This window comes from Neoarius graeffei, chromosome 3, assembly GCF_027579695.1.
Source record: "Neoarius graeffei isolate fNeoGra1 chromosome 3, fNeoGra1.pri, whole genome shotgun sequence".
Lineage (NCBI taxonomy): Eukaryota > Metazoa > Chordata > Actinopteri > Siluriformes > Ariidae > Neoarius > Neoarius graeffei.
The window spans coordinates 97,158,461-97,181,200 of NC_083571.1; the positions used below are offsets into that span (position 1 = coordinate 97,158,461).

The window sequence follows — 22,740 nt, forward strand, 5'->3', positions numbered from 1 at the left end:
CACATAGACACAAACAACCATTCACACTCACATTCACACCTACGGTCAATTTAGAGTCACCAGTTAACCTAACCTGCATGTCTTTGGACTGTGGTGGAAACCGGAGCACCCAGAGGAAACCCACGCGGACACGGGGAGAACATGCAAACTCCACACAGAAAGGCCCTCGCCGGCCACGGGGCTCGAACCCGGACCTTCTTGCTGAGGTGACAGCGCTAACCACTACACCACCGTGCCGCCGCAAATAATCAATTATCGTAATAAAACGCATGCAATGTTTGTGAAGCCTAAATAGTAGTTAAATATTTATGAACATGGCGGCATGATGGTGTAGTGGTTAGCGCTGTCGCCTCACAGCAAGGAGGTTCCGGGTTTGAGCCCAGCAGCCGACGGGGGCCTTTCTGTGCAGAGTTTGCATGTTCTCCCCCGTGTCTGCATGGGTTTCCTCCAGGTGCTCCGGTTTCCCCCAAAGACATGCAGGTTACGTTAATTGGTGGCTCTAAATTGACCGTAGGTGTGACTGTGAGTGTGAATGGTTGTCTTCCTGATATGTTCTGGTGACATGTCCAGGATGTACCCTGCCTCTTGCCCATAGTCAGCTGGGATAGGGTCCAGCTTGCATGGATGGATGTTTATGAACAATGGGCTTTATGAACAGTCGTCTCAGTTCGAGGAAGTAGGAACAATGATATGTAATAAACAGTTGGTCCACTAGAGGCCGCTGCAGACTACCTTTAGAGGTTCTGTATTTTCTGCACATCCACAACAGCAGGGGGCAGCAAAGACTTCTGTTACAGACTGAATCCCGAATACATTCTTTATAGTGCACTTAACATGGTGTGTAGAAGCTCTTAGAGTGGTAATTTATACCTGATGTAGTGCACTCTTACAGGAAGTAGGGAGTTATTTGGGATTCAGCCTGTAGCAAACAGAGAGAACTGGAGATTAAAGTGGTACTTAAGTGAAGACTTTTAAAAACAAGGCAGAAGTTTAAGTTGACATTCCAGGTGAAGTATTTTAAGCATTAACGGTAAGTAGCTGTTCTGTTGTGTAGTATTAAATTGTTGAAAAATAACATTAAAAGTCCTGATTAACGTATTCTGGGAGTGGGCAGATCATTTCTAACATGACTGAAAAGCGGATTCATGGTTGAACTTTAACTGTACTAGAAACACAAACTTTGCCCTGTTGTACTTGAGCTAACCTTTGACCTTTTATGGGTCTGCACTTTATTGCATGTACTGCAATTGAATAAACATGAACTGGAAGTGCACAGACTTTCTCTGAGCCTCTGCCCAATCAGTCAAAAGAAAGCGACTAAGAACACAGGATTTGACTGCTGGATCATTATCAGGACAACACCAATATAGTAATGTGTGTGTGTTTGTTTCAGTGTCACTGCTCTGCAAAAAAGTCCACTAGAAAGTTTGTGAACCCTTTAGAATTTTCTATATTTCTGCATAAATATGACTTAAAACATCATCAGATTTTCACACAAGTCCTAACAGTAGATAAAGAGAACCCAGTTAAACAAATGAGACAAAAATATTATACTTGCTCACTTTTATTTATTGAGGAAAATGATCCAATATTACATATCTGAGTGGCAAAAGTATGTGAACCTCTAGGATTAGCAGTTAATTTGAAGGTAAAATTAGAGTCAGGTGTTTTCAATCAATGGGATGACAATCAGGTGTGAGTGGGCACCCTGTTTTATTTAAAGAACAGGGATCTATCAAAGTCTGATCTTCACAACACATGTTTGTGGAAGTGTATCATGGCACGAACAAAGGAGATTTCTGAGGATCTCAGAAAAAGCGTTGTTGATGCTCATCAGGCTGGAAAAGGTTACAAAACCATCTCTAAAGAGTTTGGACTCCACCAATCCACAGTCAGACAGATTGTGTACAAATGGAGGAAATTCAAGACCATTGTTACCCTCCCCAGGAGTGGTCGACCAACAAAGATCACTCCAAGAGCAAGGCGTGTAATAGTCGGTGAGGTTACAAAGGACCCCAGGGTAACTTCTAAGCAACTGAAGGCCTCTCTCACATTGGCTAATGTTAATGTTCATGAGTCCACCATCAGGAGAACACTGAACAACAATGGTGTGCATGGCAGGGTTGCAAGGAGAAAGCCACTGCTCTCCAAAAAGAACATGGCTACTCGTCTGCAGTTTGCTCAAGATCACATGGGCAAGCCAGAAGGCTATTGGAAAAATGTTTTGTGGATGGATGAGACCAAAATAGAACTTTTTGGTTTAAATGAGAAGCGTTATGTTTGGAGAAAGGAAAACACTGCATTCTAGCAAAAGAACCTTATCCCATCTGTGAAACATGGTGGTAGTATCATGCTTTGGGCCTATTTTGCTGCATCTGGGCCAGGACGGCTTGCCATCATTGATAGAACAATGAATTCTGAATTATAGCAGCGACTTCTAAAGGAAAATGTCAGGACATCTGTCCATGAACTGAATCTCAAGAGAAGGTGGGTCATGCAGCAAGACAACGACCCTAAGCACACAAGTTGTTCTACCAAAGAATGGTTAAAGAAGAATAAAGTTAATGTTTTGGAATGGCCAAGTCAAAGTCCTGACCTTAATCCAGTCGAAATGTTGTGGAAGGACCTGAAGGGAGCAGTTCATGTGAGGAAACCCACCAACATCCCAGAGTTGAAGCTGTTTTGTACAGAAGAATGGGTTAAAATTCCTCCAAGCCGGTGTGCAGGACTGATCAACGGTTACCAGAAACGTTTAGTTGCAGTTATTGCTGCACGAGGGGGTCACACCAGATACTGAAAGCAAAGGTTCACATACTTTTGCCACTCACAGATATGTAATATTGGATCATTTTCCTCAATAAATAAATGACCAAGTATAATATTTTTGTCTCATTTGTTTAACTGGGTTCTCTTTATCTACTTTTAGGACTTGTGTGAAAATCTAATGATGTTTTAGGTCATATTTATACAGAAATATAGAAAATTCTAAAGGGTTCACAAACTTTCAAGCACCACTGTACATATTTTCCTCTCTTTTATATGGGGTTGATGTGGTTAGGATGAGCCAACAGGGTTAAGGGCCTTGCCCAAGGACAGCAGTGGTTGCTGATCAGTAATCCAGAGCCTTAACCTGTTGGTTTGTAGCCACCTGACTAATTACACTCATAAGTGCTTGTTGAACATCCCATTCCAAATATAGCCCCCCTTTTGCTGTCATAGTCACTTTTTTTGCTCTCCTAATGGCTTTCTGCTAGAAGTTAGAGCGTGATTGTGGCGATTTGAGCTCATTCAGCCACAAGAAGTGGCCAAGTGGGAGAAGCCAGCCCTGTGTCCAAAATCACTCACTACTATACAATATAGTGGACTATATAGTGAGGTCGCCATCTTGTAGTGCTGTCCGAATGTGTAGTAAGAATTATTACACCCTACCGGTATGTAGTGCACTCAAGGTATCCCACAATGCATCATGAAAAGTAGTGTACAACCAATGGTCACTATCCAAGCAATATATCCCATCATGCATTGTAGTCGCGCTGAGAAAAAATAAAAAAACTGCGTTGGGGTGAACAGACGGAGGAAGAAATGCATTATAAATGGACATTCAAGTACAATTAAAAATCGTAAGAGAATAGAAAAAAGCTAAATTAGAATGCGAGAGATAAAATACAAGAATAAAAGTTACAGTGCAGAGCGAGGAATTAATCAAAAGCCTCGAATTTGATTTAATAAAAGGCAGCGTCAAAGAAGAAAGTATTCAGCCTTGATTTAAAAGAACTGAAAGAGACAGCAGACACAAAGTACTTTGTATTGATTAATGTGGGAAATACGCTCAGTAGAATATGGATTTATCACAAAAATATATGCATGTACAGTATTTATTATTTTGAAAACCCACTAGCCGACTGATCTGGCCCGTTTTAATTGTGCGACAGTAATGACGTAAATAACGTTGCGGCGGAATAGTGTCCGAAAGTATTTTTTCATTTTACCAATGAGCTCACTATATAGTCCTCTATATAGTAATTCCCTATTTAGGGAGTAGTGAATGAGCGAGTGATTTCGGACACAGCATATGGCCTAAAGGTTAGAGGAGCAGCTTTGGCACCAAAAGGTTACTGGTTTGATTCCCTGAACCAGCAGGACTGGCTGAAGTGCCCTTGAGCACGGCACCTAACCCCCAACAGCTCCGGCAAGAGTGGTGCTGTACCTTGTGTCTGATTAAAAACTGATGACATGAAACTTAAAAAAAAAAAAAAGCAGCCATAAGAGCATTATGTTGGCTGACGAAGCCCAGGGTGCAGTCTGTTCCAGTTCATCTGAAAGATGTTGGAGTTGAAGTCCGAGCTCTGTGCAGGCCACTCAAGTTCTTCCACACCCACCTTGGCAAACCATGTCTTCATGGACCACGGTTTGTGCAAATGGCATTGTAATACTGGAACAGGTTTGAGACTCGTAGTTCCAGTGAAGGAAAATTGTAATGCTACAGCATACACAGACATCCGATACTATTCTGTGCTTCCATCTTTGTGGCAGAGGTTTGGGAAAGGCTCACATATGGGTGTACGTCACAGACTTTTGACCTTTATAGTAGCATATCAGACATTCGCTGGCCGTGCTGTGAAAATTGTGCATGCAGACACTCATCTAAGTTTCCAAATATGTCATTGCTTAACTCTTGAATATTTTCTATCGTGAATATGGTCATTAAGAAGCTTATAATCTCTGCTTTCCAAAGAAATTTATCTCGATAAGATCTGTTCAGTACTTTGGGAGTAACGGCAGGTTGAAGTTGGTACAACAGAGTTCACTCTCTGCTCACGGGACGTCGGGAAACTGCCGGTGCTTTTTGAGTCACGGGAAAGCAGTCGGGCTCTCTCTCTCTTCTGATCGGTTTCTGAATGGATTACTCGTGAATATCAATCATAACTTTTATAGGGATGTTCTCTCACTGTTTCTGATGAAGTATCCAGCAAAATTTTCTGTCAGCTAGTTTTGATTCCCGGGAGACTTTGAACTGAGTTTTCATAGCTTTACCTACTTATTTTTTCAAATCAAACTGATTCATGTAAATTTAAATAACTATTTTAGAATATAAATGGAGTTGTTTTGATGAAAAATACTGAGATCTTAGTGGTCGGAATGATATTTTAAAAAACCGGAAGTCAGAATCACGAGTGTCAATTTCAATTCAATTAACTGGAATTGTTTATTGGATGTGGGTCTCACAGTTGTTTTCGAGGTCCGTTTGGAAAACTGTGAATATTATCATTTATATTCTTTAATATAAACACTAGCAGGCCCTACTTTTGAGAAATACAAAGGCCTACAGAGCATAAAAAGGAGGGTATTAGAAATAAGCTTTTATTACTTTTTTTATTGAGTGTACCAATTTAACATTTTTACCTAATTAGCTTGATCAATACTAATTCAATACTAATTTGCATAATTTGTGTTTACTAATTTTTCAACCATCCATGTGCCTGCCAATTTCCACATAAATATCTTAACTTTTTTCTGTTTTTCAAGAAAAAAATTATTTGATCTCATTTGTTAATGAGGCCCATTCTGGACCATGTGATCCTCATACATAATATTACATCAGCTTTCGAAAAATTTTGTTTTTTCAATCTTTGATTTGTAATATCTCAAGAATGGATAAACGTATTTTAATTCTGTAAAAAAGTATATTGTTCTGATGGGCAGCACGGTGGTGTAGTGGTTAGCGCTGTCACCTCACAGCAAGAAGGTCCGGGTTCGAGCCCCGTGGCCAGCGAGGGCCTTTCTGTGCGGAGTTTGCATGTTCTCCCCATGTCCGCGTGGGTTTCCTCCGGGTGCTCCGGTTTCCCCCACAGTCCAAAGACATGCAGGTTAGGTTAACTGGTGACTCTAAATTGACCGTAGGTGTGAATGTGAGTGTGAATGGTTGTCTGTGTCTATGTGTCAGCCCTGTGATGACCTGGCGACTTGTCCAGGGTGTACCCCGCCTTTCGCCCGTAGTCAGCTGGGATAGGCTCCAGCTTGCCTGCGACCCTGTAGAACAGGATAAAGCGGCTAGAGATAATGAGATGAGATGCCTATAGTGTATGTAGTATCTTGTAACAGTCGATCAGGTAGTGGTGTGTGTCCAGTAAGAGGACAGTGTATAAAAACAACCACATGCTAAGAGTGGTCCATCACCCAGATAACGTCTGGTCACTGGTGGTCTCTTTCCACGGACTGATGGAGTAGAGGGGCTGAGAGGGTGTACAGATAGGTCAGTTTACTTCGAAGTATGCATTTACTTTATAGCTAATAAGATAATTAATAGTGTAACTACTGTATTATATAGACACTGAGGAAAATGACCAGATTCTTGTATTGTCTTGAATGAATTTTGTAGTTTGTGGTCTGCAAATATATATATATATATATATATATATATATATATATATATATATTTTTTTTTTTTTAAAGTACAAATATTCATTGAGCACATTTATATCATCAGGTGATAAGCATAGAATTTCAATGACAACCATTGTAACATCATTCTTCTTACTGATCTATTTAAAGGATCAAATGGATTTTCCAAAACTGCCACCCCATGATGGACCCTTTTTGTCTGTGGTTGACATGCACACTGGAGGAGAACCTTTACGTGTCATTGTAAGTGGTTACCCCAAAGTGAACGGGGACACTGTGCTCGCCAAGCGGCGGTATGTACGAGACCATCTTGATCATCTTCGTAAAGTGCTGATGTTCGAGCCCCGTGGTCACTATGACATGTACGGAGCCTTATTGGTTGAAAGCGAGATACCAGAAGCGGATCTCGGGGTTTTGTTTATGCACAACGAGGGTTACAGCACCATGTGTGGCCACGCCGTCATTGCTCTCGGCCGTTTTGCTATAGACTACGGTTTGGTGAAGATGCTGACTTCACCTGAGACCCAAATAAACATCCATTGTCCATGCGGTCTGGTGAAGGCTTTTGTGGAATATAGCAACGGTAAAACGGGAGCAGTGAGGTTCCACAGCGTTCCGGCGTTTGCTTTCGCCACAGGTGATGCTTTCTGTTGGAGCACTTTTGTTCTATACATTTTATCAAGCATTTCTAAGGGACATGCGTTTAAAATGTGATTGTATCATGTTTATAGACGTGAAAGTCACCGTTCCAGGATATGGTGAAATCACAGTGGACGTAAGCTATGGAGGAGCTCTCTACGCTTTCGTGAATGCTGAAATATTTGGACTGGATGTCAATAAATCTAGAACCAGAGATTTGGTGGATGCAGCCACTGCTGTAACTAATGCTGTCAAATCTCAGGTACATCCCAAACACCAGGCACATTTACATAAAACGCAGGTTTTACTGAGAGAAAATGGTGCTTTACCTTCCTTTATTATGACAGGTGAGGCTCCACCATCCTGTGAGTGAAGACCTGGCTTTCCTATATGGCACCATCCTCACCGATGGTAAAGATGATTTCTCTGATGAACCTACAGCCAACGTGTGCGTGTTTGCTGATGCCCAGGTGAGACTCTGCATCCTTCCATTGTCACAAACTTCGAGAGTAGATCTTCTGAAAGAAAATCCACCCTTTACAAAGATTCCATTGCAGCATTTCTGTAAAGGAACTCTGTTCAGGTTATAGTCACCTGTATATTTTAGGCCTTCATGTCAAAAGATAGTTTTGGTTGGTTTTAGGTGGACAGAAGCCCCACCGGTTCAGGTGTGACTGCTCGCATTGCTCTGCAGTACCACAAAGGTCTGATCCAGCTGCACAAGACCAGGAGCTTCAGGAGCGGAACTACAGGAACTATATTTACAGGCAAGGCAGTACAGGTATGCAAAGCCAAAAGTACATCATCCATCTTGTTTTAAACAAGTAGAACTCGACGCTCATGAAATTGATAAGGACGCCTCTGCTACCAAGTCGTCTAGTCCTTCGTTATTAAATTGTATGCCAGAAATAACCTTAAAGTATACTTTTAAACATGAAAGAAGTGATTGAAGAAAAACTGCTTTAGACATTTGACCTTGCTGTGACCTTGATCTCGTTTGGATCAATTGCAAAAGCTCTGCTGGTTACGGTGATGATTCCATATATATTCTCCAAATGTTCCACCACCATTCTTAAGATATTGTGCTCACAAGAATCACAAACAGACAGACCCCCCACATAAATAAATAAATGAAGTAGCATGATGGTGTAGTGGTTAGCACTGCCACCTCACAGCAAGAAGGTTCTGGGTTCGAGCCTAGTGGCCATAGCCTTTCTGTGTGGAGTTTGCATGTTCTCCCCGTGTCTGCGTAGGTTTCCTCTGGGTGCTCCGGTTTCCCTCACAGTCCAAAGACATGCAGGTTAGGTTAATTGGTGGCTCTAAATTGACCGTGAGTGTGAATGGTTGTCTGTGTCTATGGCCAAGTTTACATTAGACCGTATCTGTCTCGTTTTCTTCGCGGATGCACTGTCCGTTTACATTAAAACGCCTGGAAACGCCGGGAAACGGGAATCCGCCAGGGTCCACGTATTCAATCCAGATCGTGTCTGGTCCGGTGCTGTGTAAACATTGAGAATACGCGAATACGCCGTGCTGAGCTCTAGCTGGCGTCGTCATTGGACAACGTCACTGTGACATCCACCTTCCTGATTCGCTGGCGTTGGTCATGTGACGCGACTGCTGAAAAACGGCGCGGACTTCCGCCTTGTATCACCTTTCATTAAAGAGTATAAAAGTATGAAAATACTGCAAATACTGATGCAAATACTGCCCATTGTGTAGTTATGATTGTCTTTAGGCTTGCCATCCTTCCACTTGCAAGTGGTAAGTGATATGCACTGGGATCACACACACAGCGGCCCGAATCACTGCTCATGCGCTATACTCGCGCGCTCTGTGAGCTGCGCAGGGCCGGAGTGCGCACCCTCCAGAGGGCACCCACTGTTCAGGGCGGAGTGATTTGGAGCGCAGGATGCCTGCGGAGCCGAGCGTATCCGTGTATTGGCGTTGCTGTGTGCACGCGAATCGTGTATTGGTGTTGCTGTGTGCACGCTAATTGTTTTAAAAACGTTAATCTGATGATCTGCTGATACGGTCTAATGTAAACTCCACCTATGTGTCAGCCCTGCAATGATCTGGTGACTTGTCCAGGGTGTACCCCGCCTCTCGCCCATAGTCAGCTGGGATAGGCTCCAGCTTGCCCACGATCCTGCACAGGATAAGTGGTTACAGATAATGGATGGATGGATGAATGAATGAATGCTTCCGCTACCTAGTGTCTGGATTTTACACCTCATCTCATTATCTCTCGCCGCTTTATCCTGTTCTACAGGGTCGCAGACAAGCTGGAGCCTATCCCAGCTGACTACGGGCGAAAGGCGGGGTACACCCTGGACAAGTCGCCAGGTCATCACAGGGCTGACACATAGACACAGACAACCATTCACACTCACATTCACACCTACGGTCAATTTAGAGTCACCAGTTAACCTAACCTGCATGTCTTTGGACTGTGGAGGAAACCCACACGGACACGGGGAGAACATGCAAACTCTGCACAGAAAGGCCCTCGCCAGCCACAGGGCTTGAACCTGGACCTTCTTGCTGTGAGGCGACAGCGCTAACCACTACACCACCGTGCCGCCCAATTTTACACCTGTAATATAGAAATAATTTCAATGGCATTCTTGAGGTAAATCTGAAATGGGAACTCGTAAAATCCCTATAAGGTTGCAGTCCCCCAGTACAGCAACCCAGTTCTCCAAGATGCTCTGTTTACAGAATGCGTAGAAACTGCGTTGAAAGGTGCACGATGTTTTGCACCGTTTTCGCTGGCTGATCCAGTAACCATCAACGAATAATCACCTCAATAGTGCCCCTACGGAATACATTTACCACTTTTAACATCATCCACAACTGTGTTGGACTGAGGCTGGTTCTGGAGGACTTGAAACAGGGATTCGTTTTAAATGACTACCATGTAGTTACTGTCGAACTGGAAATGAGTCAACACTCGACAGCGTCCATTCATTGTAGATGTACTGACTGATTCGGAGTCCTGGTCTCCATGTTTTCAACACTGCATGTTCAAAGGTTAGAAAGAATAAAAACATGTTTTACGACTGATTATCTTGGACCAACAACAGTTCTAGCTTTGTTGGTCCCATTTTAGAAACAGTATCGGTAACTAATATTCTGACATAATTGGCACAGTGCCAACCAATCAATGAAGCATCAGATTAAATTACCTATAGTAGGCGTATCAGACGCTCGCTGGCCATGCTGTGAAAATTGTGCATGCAGACACTCATCTAAGTTTCCAAATCTTGTCACTTCTTAAATCTTGAGTATTCACGAAAGAAAATATCATTAAAAAGCTTATAATTTCTGCTTTCCAAAGAAATATCTCGTTAAGATCTGTTCAGTACTTTGGGAGTAACGGCAGGTTGATACACACTCTGCTTGCATGACGTCGGGAAACTGCTGGTGCTTTTTGAGTCACGGGAAAGTGGTCAGGCTCGCTGTCTTCTGATCGGTTTCTGACTGGATTACTCATGAATCATTCATTGATATTCAGAATATCAATCAGAACTTTTTATAGGGATGTTCTCTTGCTCTCACTGTTTCTGATGAAGCATTCAGCAAAATTTTCCATCAGCTAGTTTTGATGTTATGATTCACGGGAGACTTAAGTGAGTTTTTATAGCTTTACCTACTTATTTTTTTTTCCAAATCAAACTGATTCATGTAAATAAATAGCTATTTTTAGAATATAACTGGAGTTGTTTTGATGAAAAATATTGAGATCTTAATGGTCGGAATGATATTTTTAAAAAAAACGGAAGTCAGAAACACGAGTGTCAATTTCAATTCAATTAACTGGAATTGTTTACAGGATGAGAGTTTTCCGCTTTTCGGCGGATTTCTGCTTTTTCTGAGTAAAAAACAACCTTTTTATATTATGCCAAATCCATTGAGAAATTTTTTTTAATTTAATTTCGGGGGGTTGGGGTATGTTCCTTCATGTTGTTCAAACTTAATTAACTCCAACGATGTTTACACATTATTTGTAAGCCGCCATCTTTAGTCTCGTTTAATGTGATGTAAAATTCGTGTTCTCTACATTGTCATTGGTCAAAACATCGATGTCGAGACCATAATAGCCAATCAAAACAGTTTTTACAAAGACACCCACAGCCGTTTTCTTTTATCAAAACTTATGCTCCTCTAATCGGCGTGTTTTCTCAAGATGCCGAATACTATTGACAAGCGAGATGAAGCGAAGGTACGTGAAATTGATGCTGGTATAAAAAACAAGTTTAGCAAAGCAAAAGAGGAGTGAGAGAGAGAGAGAGAGCGCGCGCAGAAGAGAGCTACAGTAGGTTAGAGCATGTAAAAACACAGGAGGAGCTGGCTAATGAAAGAAAAAGGAAAAAAAGAGAGGACTGATGAGCTTTTGGCTTTGGCCAAGAAGCTGAAGAAGAATTCTAAATGATCTAATGAAAATTTGTTTCAAAAATAACTGGGAACTGTAAATGACTTAACTGTAAAAAGTGTGAATAGACATATGCTCTTCCTTTTGAAGAAAACATACAAGTGATGTGGACAATAAGATAAAGACGGTCCCCATAAAATATGCATTTGTTTGATTCAATACATTGAATATATGATAATATTTGAATTATAGTTGACAGTGTTGATAACTGTATACACTACCGTTCAAAAGTTTGGGGTCACCCAGACAATTGTGTGTTTTCCATGAAAAGTCACACTTTTATTTACCACCATAAGTTGTAAAATGAATAGAAAATCTAGTCAAGACATTTTTCTGGCCATTTTGAGCATTTAATCGACCCCACAAATGTGATGCTCCAGAAACTCAATCTGCTCAAACTAAAGGAAGGTCAGTTTTATAGCTTCTCTAAAGAGCTCAACTGTTTTCAGCTGTGCTAACATGATTGTACAAGGGTTTTCTAATCATCCATTAGCCTTCTGAGGCAATGAGCAAACACATTGTACCATTAGAACACTGGAGTGAGAGTTGCTGGAAATGGGCCTCTATACACCTATGGAGATATTGCACCAAAAACCAGACATTTGCAGCTAGAATAGTCATTTACCACATTAGCAATGTATAGAGTGGATTTCTGATTAGTTTAAAGTGATCTTCATTGAAAAGAACAGTGCTTTTCTTTCAAAAATAAGGACATTTCAAAGTGACCCCAAACTTTTGAACGGTAGTGTAGCTTTAAAGTTTAAATAGACATCGTGAAGAAATCATATATACAATTAATGTGGACATTAGGAAAAGGTCAGTCTCGATAAGATGTTTTTATTTAAGTCAATATATTGACTATATGAAAATTTTAATTATTAATGGAACTGTAAATAACTATGCATTTTAATGGACGTTTTTAGAAAAACAAGTGATGTTGACGATGAGTAATAGCCAGTCCCCATAAAATGTAGATATTATTTTGAATTTTGATACATATTCTATATGTTTTTATATCAATAAGTATGAAAATAGGCGGGGCGGCACGGTGGTGTAGTGGTTAGCGCTGTCGCCTCACAGCAAAAAGGTCCTGGGTTCGAGCCCCGGGGCCGGCGAGGGCCCTTCTGTTCAGAGTTTGCATGTTCTCCCCGTGTCCGCGTGGGTTTCCTCCGGGTGCTCCGGTTTCCCCCACAGTCCAAAGACATGCAGGTTAGGTTAACTGGTGACTCTAAATTGACTGTAGGTGTGAATGTGAGTGTGAATGGTTGTCTGTGTCTATGTGTCAGCCCTGTGATGACCTGGCGACTTGTCCAGGGTGTACCCCGCCTTTCGCCCGTAGTCAGCTGGGATAGGCTCCAGCTTGCCTGTGACCCTGTAGAACAGGATAAAGTGGCTAGAGATAATGAGATGAGATGAAAATAGGCATCAGGTGTTTTAATTAACTACAGCTCAGATTGCAGGAAATAGGGTGTGTAAGGTCTCATTTTGAAAAAAATTTCACGGGGGGGTCCCCCTGGACCCCCCCCCCTTTTATTACTTCGGGCGCCTTCGACGCCCTCAGGACATTTTACAGATTTTCTGCTTTTTTCATCAGGACCCACTCTCATCCCTGTGTTTATTGGATGTGGATCAGACAGTTTTTTTTTCGAGGTTCACCTTGAAAGCTGTGAATATTATCATTTATATTCTTTAATATAGACACTAGCAGGCCCTACTTTTGAGAAATACAAAGGCCTACAGAGCACAAAAAGGGGATTAGAAATAATCTTTTATGACTTTGAGTGTACTGACTTAATGTTTTTGCCTAATTTGTTTTTTAACTAATTTTTCAAACTTTTTGTATTCAGTATACAACCATCTACACTATATTGCCAAAAGTATTTGCTCACCCATCCAAATTATCGGAATCAGGTGTTCCAATCACTTCCATGGCTACAGGTGTATAAAATCAAGCACCTAGGCATGCAGACTGTTTTTACGGTTTGGAGCTGGCCCCTTCCTCTTCCAACATGACTGTGCACCAGTGCACAAAGCAAGGTCCATAAAGACATGGATGACAGAGTCTGGTGTGGATGAACTTGACTGGCCTGCACAGAGTCCTGACCTCAACCCGATAGAACAGCTTTGGGATGAATTAGAGCGGAGACTGAGAGCCAGGCCTTCTCGTCCAACATCAGTGTGTGACCTCACAAATGCGCTTCTGGAAGAATGGTCAAAAATTCCCATAAATACACTCCTAAACCTTGTGGATAGCCTTCCCAGAAGAGTTGAAGCTGTTCTAGCTGCAAAGGGTGGACCGACGTCATATTGAACCCTATGGATTAGGAATAGGATGTCACTTAAGCTCATATGTGAGTCAAGGCAGGTGAGCGAATACTTTTGGCAATATAGTGTATGTGCTGCCAATTTCAGGGATGAGAGTGGGTGGTCATCAAAAAAGCAGAAAACAAGATGGCGCCTGAAGCCAACGGGGGGGGGGCTTCAAGATGCCCCCCCGGAAAATTTTGAAAAATAAGCCCTTACAAACCACTTGTCCTGCAATCTGAGCTGTAGTAGATAAAAAAATATATATATCTGTTGTCTTTTTTTTAATATATTTACATGAAAATATGTTTCAAATCAATAGGAGTATTGTTTGAATTCAAGATAAAATCACATTCCACATTCAAGGGTATGGTTATAATTCATGATCAACAAAAACGACAAACTAAATTCACATTAAACTTGAGTTTTATTAATTATCAAAATGTTCATATATTAAATAAAATTTTAGGGTGACTGACCTTTTCTCCCTATGTTCTTATTAGTTGCATATGATTTCTTCAAAAAGTCTTTTGACATATTTAAGTTTTCAAAACTGTCAGCATTAATTCAGATTTACTGACTATCATATACATGTTCAGTGTACTAAATCAAACGAATGCTAAGTTTATGGGATAATGTCTATGTACACTTTATACAATTATTTATAGTTCACAGTCACTTCTCATTTTCATTTGATCATTTCGACGACGACTTCAGCTTTTTGGCCAAAGACAAGAGCTCGTCAGTCCTCTCTCTGTTTTTTTATACCAGCATTGATTTCACATACCTTTGCTTCGTCTCGCTTGTCAATTGTATTCGGCGTTTTGAGTAAAAAAGCCGATATGAAAGAGAAACGTATTTTTGAAGCGCAGCGACGATGAACATGTGCAAGTTTCGATAAAACAGAACAGATGCGGGTACTTTTGTAAGAACTTATGATTGGCTTTTGTTCTCTCCCACACTCTTGTAAGAACTGTTATGATTGGCTATCATGCTCTCGCCAGCGATGTTTTGGCCAATTACATTGTAGATAACACGTATTCTACCGCGAGACTTAGCGAGACTAAAGATGGCGAAAATGTAAACATGTAACATCATCGTAGGAATGAATTACGCTCGAGTATCGCGAAGGAACATACCCCAACCCCCCTCAATAAATGAAAAAAAAAAAATCTCAACGGATTTGGCATAATATAAAAAGGTCGATTTTTACTCAGAAAAGCGGAAATCCGCCGAAAAGCGGAAAACTCTCATCCCTGCAATTTCCATTTGATCTCATTGGTTAATGAGGCCCATTTTGGACCATGTGATCCTCATACAGAATATTACTAGCCTAGTAAATTAGACCCACCCGCCTAGCGGCCAAAAATATTTTTGCCTACGAGTGGGTCTAGCCTCGCACCATATCAACAAAACACCCCGGGCATCAAATCGTGCCCGCCAATCACAACGCAAGGTTTTTGTTTGGATTCTTTGGGCGGGCTTTTGCAGGAGTGACGACAAAGCTGCGCGACGCTGGAGAAAGCACAGCAGGAAAGATGGCTACGGCTAGTGAACAGTGCGTGGTTGACTCCGCTTTGGAATCAGTTTTAGAAGAATTAGACTTGGAGTTTTCGTTGAAACATGAGCAGGAAGAGTCTCTCCGCTCATTCCTTTTCAAGAAGGACGTTTTCGCTGTTTTGCCGACCGGCTATGGCAAAAGTCTGATCTACCAGCTGGCTCCGCTCGTAGCCAAAAGGATGGGGCTAGTTTGTGCAGTACGAAGAATTAATAAACAGCTTTGAAACATTACTTTTTGATTGTTTCTTATTTTCCCGTTATTTTAAATTTAAGGGAAATTATTTCACCAAACACCACTAAATAAAAACTCTCAAAAACAGTTTAAGCAAACACTTGGAAAAAAATGAGTGTATGTTAAGTATGTGGTACAGACTCCAAACTTGTGGTCATCATCTCCAAACTTCTTAATATCTAGAACCTGTTTATTAATTAATACACATTTTGAAAAATTATTTATTTCAAGGCCTCCCCCACTGCTTTCTGTCGCTCTGACTACGTCACAGTCACTGTTGCGCTGATTGGTCAGAGCGTTGGCCTATACGCACAGAGACAGTTTGAAAGACAGCGGGTTGTTCCTCCCATACCCTTCGGAAATGTCTATGAGCGAGGCCAGACTAAATATTCACATTTAGTCTGGCTTGCCAGGCTAGAATATTACAGCAGTTTTCTAAAAAAAAAAAAAAAAAGCCTTTTTCTCAATTTTTGATTTGTAATATCTCAAGAATGGATAAACATATTTTAATTCTGTAAAGAGTCTGTTCTGCATTCAATTCTGAATTCAATGAGCGCATTTTCAAGCAATTCAGATTGAATTTTTTACCTGTAGCTGTTTTGCAAATCCATACTAAAAATAGTGTCATTCTGGTCCAAAAATACACTTTTGACCTCATTGAAACATCACAGACATTTTGAAGGCTTTCTGCCTGAAAAATGGACCATTTTGGGTTGCATGTACTTGATTTCATGTCAGATTTACAGTAACTAACTTTTCTTGCTCCAATTTCACTTTTGGTAGTTTAATGCAGTATCTGGTATGACAATCTGGTGGACTGGTGCGTGTAGATACCCTTTCTAAACTGAACGTTGTGTGTTTAAAGGAGACCACATGTGGGGAGTTCAGTGCAGTGGTGGTGGAGGTCGCAGGCCATGCTTACTACAGCGGCATGGCCAGTTTCACTCTGGAGAACGAGGATACCTTGAAGAATGGCTTCCTCCTTCGATGAGTCTGCCTAAATGCCCCAACAAGCTGGATTTTTTTTTTTTAAATCAATTGGTGTCCTTTTCCATGTTTCATTAAGGATCATAACTGCCAGGATGCACATGCTACCTCCGTTTCATATTTCCTTTGTCAGAAGAAGGCAGTTCTATTTTGTAACAAATTAATCATGTGCACAAGTTCGACAGACCAAGGCTTACTAACTCGTTATATGAGTAGCATGCTGTGTGAGCACAATCGCTATCAGGCGCGTTAAAATGTAAATAACTTTTTCTAGAATTTCACCGAAACTCATTGAATTTTCAGCATTGTAAGAGAACTCCCTAAAGTATTATTCAGCAAAACCCCAGAATGATAGCACAAATCTAGTTTTTAACAGAATTTTAGTTCTTAAAATTTAACGTAATTATGGACGTCACGCGTAACATTTACACCCGTGAAAAATCACTTTGAATGCGGTTTTGAAAGTTTTGATCAAATATTCTCTATAATAAAAAAAAATAAATCGCTTAAATATTATAAACAGTCTTTTAATGTATCAAAAAATAATTTTGATAAAGAAAGGAAATTCGGAAGAAAATTTGTTTTTTCTAGTGCTGTCAAAAATGTCGCGTTAACTTGACTCAGTTTTAACGGCGATAATTTTTTTTATCGCGAGATTAACGCTCTGTGACATGATGCCACGCCCCGCACAGCCACAGTCCTCTGCCCTCCCCCGAAGAGCCACGGTGCTCGGCTTAAGTTTCGTTTTCCCATCGGCGGCTCCAGCCCCACTTTGCAGTGGCTGTGACAAGACGTGTTATGCTCTGCAATAAAAAAAAAAAAACATTGGTACAACCAGTGTTCGAACTATGCCGATATTTTCAGGGGGGTCCCTTATTTTCCCTTGGGGGGGTGCTTGCGCTTGTCTCAGAGCGCAGATCTCCATCGCGCGCTCACTTCGGATATGCAAATGCTTCCCGTTACACACGATTGCTGTGTCAATAAACATCATTTTGCCAATATTTTAGAGACCCCCCCCAACATTTCCCAAATCATGTTTTCAAGGGATCTCATGTCTGTTTCAGGGGATCTCGGATCCCTCTTGTACCCCCGTAGTTCGAACGGTGAGCAAGCCCATTCACTTTTTTATGCTGATAAGAGAATTACAATGGTTTTTCATGTGACAAAAATGTGCGATTAAATTGCGATTAATCGCGAGTTAACTATGACAGTCGCGACATTAATCGCGATTAAATATTTTAATCGCTTGACAGCACTAGTTTTTTCTTTCGCTTGTTGTGCGCGTCACGCTACCAAAATCTAACTAACCCCTTCACGAACAATTCCAACTTTCATGGACTTGTAGCGCAAATAAACCTTTCAAAAAATATATAATACTTCTCACCCAGTAAATTAGAATCCTGGTGATTTATATCCTCGTAGCTTCAGTAGATCTAGAGATTTAGTCGATTTAGTAAATCCCAAACGCTGTGAAACACGCCAGCCATCTATGGTGAGAAGTGCTGCTGTAGTTGAGAAACTCTCATTTCTCCCGCTTCCAATTAACTCCGTGACCCAGACCAAAATAACAATGTCACGCTCATCACTTAAGGATGATTTATGCCAAGTTTCACGGAAAAATACAGCGAAATAAACTTGCTAGAAGCATTTTTCAAAATCCCAAACATTATGAAACATTTCTTGTAGGGTTTCAGGTTACAAATTTCGAGAATAGAGATATTGCGGCGCAAAAGTTTGCCACTAAACTCGCGACAATACTCCATCCTAGCGAGTTTCACAACCGAACTAGGCTACATGACAGTCCATGACCACCCAGGAATGTTCTAGAAGGTACGCTTCTAGGCACGTGCGATCGAGAAAGATGCCACGTGAAGGTAGTAAAGGTAGTATTTCCACTGTCTTATGACGTTTTTGCTTGTTTTAGCACGATAAACAATGCATTATGGGTAATCATTAAAATGCTGATTTCAAGGTTAAAATGGGTAAAAACAACTAATTTATATAGATATTGTAAAAATTGTGCCTACATAAAATCAAAACCTAAATTTTTAATTTTTTTCCTTATATGGACCCTTTTCACGTGACGTCATGACAAACGTGGCTGCCATTTTGGACATGTACTACCAGTAGTTTACCACAGCCAACATTGAGGAACGGCAGCAAAGAAAGTTTTTACTTTCAGCAAGACTTCCATCATGCCACTATACTGTTGTGCACCTGGATGTAGTAACCATCAACAAACAAGGCAAGGGTTATCATTTTATCGGATCCCGACGGAGAAGATGGATAGCGGCCATTAACAGGAAAGATTGGCAGCCCTCGGCATACCAACGCTTGTGTAGTGACCACTTTGTTGGAGGCAAGATGAATAAAATTAGCCAGAAAAGGCTTTACATTGCTGTTAACATTCTGTGGCGGCAAGTGTATAACCAAATAGGTTAAAATAACCCATTGTAACCTCTTTGTTCTTCTGTAGTAGCTATTGTTGACTAGCTAATAACAACAACATAGCTGGTATGTTACTGTAGCAATGTTTACGTTCAGTCATTTGGATGACTGTTAAAACCTTTCAGTCTCAAGTTTTTCCTTTACTGTATTTACTAGTTTACTGTAATTATGATCCGGCAGCTATTTACACCGGATCCAGTGTAAATAGCTGCCGGAGCCAACGTTCGAGGTTCCGGAGCGCGCTCCGGCTTGCTCCCCCTCAAATTAAGCAGCGCGCTCCAGCTTGCTCCCCCTCAAATTAAGCAGCGCACTCTGGCTTGCTCCCCCTCAAATTAAGCAGCGCGCTCCGGCTTGCTCCGGAGCAAGCTGGAGCGCGCTGCTTAATTTGAGGGGGAGCAAGCCGGAGCGCGCTCCGGAACCTCGGACAGAGCACTCCTGGAGCAAGCCGGAGCGCGCTCCTGAACCTCGGACGTTGGCGTGTATGTGTATGGCGATGGGTTTTTAACGACATAGGTATACAGATCATGTGGGCCGAAGTCAGGTAAAGACGAGGGCTTGGTGTACTTCCGTACGTCAGTGAACAATCCTGGTGGAAGCAGGTAAACGTCGTTCTCTAAGCCTGCTAACCTCAATTTTTGCAAATACCTCTCCCTCTGCTCGCCCTGTAAATGCCCTACGTCGCTGGATAGTGAAGGTGTTTTCTGCATCTCGCTCCTTTCTCTTTTATGTTTTTCGTTTGTCGCCTTCCTCGCATTCAAACCGATTCGAGCCGAAGTCCACTACATGTCCAAAATGCCGGTCGCGTTTACGAAGGTCACGTGACTGAAAAGGGTCTATAGCATGCTACTCATTTCACACATTTAATAATTCTGCGACTCTCATTCCGTGTCCACTCTTTCCCTGTTTATAGAGGTGTTTATTTAATATTTACAGAAGGAAGTGAGTCAGCTACAGGACAGATGAGTTTGTACTTTCCACTTTCTCAGTAACAAACGGAATGTCTTATTGATTTTTATGAAAGAGAGGCTGGTGATGTTTTATATTATCATGAAAGTGAAGTTGGCTGTAGTAGTCGAACACTCAGAATAAAACCCTTAATGACATGCTGTTATGAGCTTCAGCTCTGGCACATTGTACCACCCTGTTGTTGATTACTTTCCTACAACAGCGCACCATTTCAGGGTTTTGTTTTCTTATGTAAACACTTTTTTTTTTTAATCATCATTGAAAATCTTGATTTTAGTCTTCACCAGTCGATAGATTATTTGCTGAAGTATGTAACACTAGGACTTAAACATATCCATCTTTACCGAGTTATTCAAGCCGAAGGTTAAAACTTCACCGAGTTGAATTTTATTGTTCAGAGTTGATGTTTAACTGCACACTGTTTAGCTTTTAAATGAGCACTAGTGCGTTGCCCATTTTGGAAAACATTACTCACAACAGAAAGGACATATTTTTTCAGTTTATTTTCCTTTCAGCTCTATCTTACAATGGAAGGCTTTTTTTTTTTAAATTACAAATGTTCAATGGAGACATCACATTGTCACAACATACACTGTGGATAAAAATACCGGAATACATCCAGTGATGAAGGAAGAACTGACAGAGCGTCTCTTGCATCGATTTATTTAATGGTACGTTCCTTTTTAAATAAGTCTACAGATTTCACATGACGGTCTGCAAAACATCTGGAAAGATCAAATACCAACATAAATGCATAGAATGTGGACAAAGGGGCATCCACAGCGTTTGAAACGACATGGGCCTGGGCCAACTCTTTACCTAATTCTTAGCTTTAAAAATGATCTTCAGCCAGCCTGTGTCTGATGTCCAATGCAATTCTCTAGAACAACATAATCTAAACAACCCATAACCCCGGTTACTGTTCTTAGTACTCAGTAAAAGCTTACTATATAAAAATGGTCCTTAATAATAAAAGAAGAAAACCTTGCCATTTAGCTGTTTAGGTTGAACTCTTCAGGTCTGTTTTCTGCACTGAGATCAAGTTTTACTCTGGAGCAGGTTACTGTATGTTGCCAGTGGAATCACCAATGGAGGTCTTTTTTTTTTAACGCAAGTACTAAGCTTAATCTCCAGATAACAAGTCCAGACACATATAGACAAGTGCTATCCCGCATGCCATGCCTCAATTTCAAGAGTGAGCTGACGAACAACTCGGTTATGGGTTTGAGATGGGGTTGAAGTTGTGATTTATTTTAAAATAAAGGATGCAAGGTCGGTTCTTGCAGTGGAAAACCAGAGATGGTTGTACCCATGCTTTGTGTCCTTCTTGGGTCAAATCCAGATTTGACGAGCAATTTTTCTTCTTGTCTTACAAGTCTGTAATGTGGTGCACCAGCACCAAGGTGAAAACTCAATTTTCTCAAAGAAAGATCATCGTTGCAGCCGTAGTCTTAGAAATTATAAACTTATCTTTCTAAATTGATAACCAGTACCCCCGTTTCAGTCCTCAGAGTCAGAAGGGGCAAAATGTGTGGCCAGTAAGTCCTCTTTCCTTATGCTTTTTAAAAACGTGTTGCAAATGAGTGCTCTCCAAGCATCCCCCACCGTGAGGCAGTATTGTCCAGTGAAGAAATAAAGCAATTCTGGATAGCACAGATGAAGGAATGGGTCTTAAGTGAGCAAGTTAAGCGTCTCAGAAGTTGAGTTTAGTGATGGGCCGCTCTCTGCCCGTATCTGTGGTTTGACTGTTGATGCGTTTGCGGTTCCGCTTCATCTTGGACAGGTCCTTATCAAACACCTCGCCGGAACGCAGGGCTGACACCAGGTCATCAAACTCGCCCCCGTTGTCCTCTCCGTTCTCTTTGGCCTTCCGGGCTTTTCTTTCTTTCTCCCGCTGCTCCTTTAGCTGCAAGATGGGGACAAGAGCAGAGTGTGAATAAAACAGATTTTACATGTACTGTGTTTATAAAAAAAAAAAAAAAAGTTCAGCCCTTTCAATTGGATAAAGGAACGACATGCTTTGGGAGACCACAGTAATTACAGGTTTTCTGTACAAATCACTGGCTTTTCCTAAGAAAACATTGCTTTGCCAGTCAAGACGAGGTAAGCTAGCTTATAACTATCATGACACTAAGCGAAGTAACCAGCTTAAATTTTCCGCTCTCATCATCCTCCCATGATTTGGTTTCGTGTTCTTGAAACGTCAGTCTTAATATGAGCAGGGCGAGTTCCTCACCTGCGCCTCCATGCGTGCCCGGCGCTCCTCCTCCTCTTTGCGTCGCCGCATGTTCTCGTTCTCCTGCCGAGCCTCTGCGAAGGCTTGCAGGAACTGGTCGAAAATGCCGAAGAACTCATCTGGTTGTACCTTCCCAGCATCTTCACCAAAGTGCTTCACGGCTTTATCAAACTGTACAATATGAAAATAAGATGAGGATCTGGACATGCTTTGGATCACATCGCTGAGGTATTCAGACTTGTGCAGCAAAAGGAATTGAACACCAAGACCCATCAACAAATACTTTATCACTAGTCTAGATTAATTTGAATTAGTGCTGTCAAAAATGTCGCGTTATTATCGCGTTAACTTGACTCAATTTTAACGGCGATAATTTTTTTATCGCGAGATTAACGCTCTGTGACATGATGTAGGTTTTTCATAAGCTTTTGAAACTGCCAGGAACTTGGAATAGAACAGAGACTTTGCTTAGAAAAACGATAGCAGCTAGACTGTAATGCCACGCCCCGCAAAGCCAGAGTCCTCTGCCCT

The 22,740-nt window shown here is 41.3% G+C and overlaps 2 protein-coding genes across 9 annotated transcripts in view; one reads left to right on the plus strand and one right to left on the minus strand.

The window, feature by feature from the left end:
• Positions 1 to 866: 866 nt before the first annotated feature.
• LOC132883749 (trans-L-3-hydroxyproline dehydratase) lies at positions 867 to 19,293 on the plus strand. 2 transcript variants are annotated; one of them, XM_060917725.1, is made up of 6 exons: positions 867 to 1,007; positions 6,553 to 7,039; positions 7,134 to 7,303; positions 7,389 to 7,511; positions 7,685 to 7,822; positions 16,438 to 19,293. In XM_060917725.1, exons 2-6 carry the CDS (start codon positions 6,559 to 6,561, stop codon positions 16,561 to 16,563), a joined length of 1,038 nt encoding a protein of 345 aa, XP_060773708.1. In that variant the 5' UTR covers positions 867 to 1,007; positions 6,553 to 6,558; the 3' UTR covers positions 16,564 to 19,293. The 2 variants fall into 2 exon arrangements, with proteins under 2 accessions (XP_060773708.1, XP_060773707.1); XM_060917724.1 differs by having other exon boundaries at positions 868 to 1,030.
• A 1,166-nt stretch (positions 19,294 to 20,459) lies between these two features.
• The window catches only part of daam1b (dishevelled associated activator of morphogenesis 1b), a 196,062-nt gene continuing 193,781 nt past the window's right edge, over positions 20,460 to 22,740 (minus strand). For all 7 annotated transcript variants that reach the window (XM_060917728.1, XM_060917727.1, XM_060917729.1 and 4 more), the window contains 2 exons: positions 22,210 to 22,380; positions 20,460 to 21,879 (listed from right to left, as the gene is read on the minus strand). In XM_060917728.1, coding sequence (XP_060773711.1) covers positions 21,667 to 21,879; positions 22,210 to 22,380 — 384 coding nt within the window. In that variant the 3' untranslated portion in view covers positions 20,460 to 21,666. The remainder of the gene's footprint in view (positions 21,880 to 22,209; positions 22,381 to 22,740) is intronic.

What these genes read in the sequence shown, in the direction of transcription:
- LOC132883749 (XM_060917725.1), top strand. Translation starts at nt 6,559, where the DNA reads ATGGATTTTCCAAAACTGCCACCCCATGATGGACCCTTTTTGTCTGTG. An exon ending in CTAATGCTGTCAAATCTCAG is followed by an intron (nt 7,304 to 7,388) that starts GTACATCCCAAA and finishes TTATTATGACAG; the next exon opens with GTGAGGCTCCACCATCCTGT. An exon ending in TTACAGGCAAGGCAGTACAG is followed by an intron (nt 7,823 to 16,437) that starts GTATGCAAAGCC and finishes GTGTGTTTAAAG; the next exon opens with GAGACCACATGTGGGGAGTT.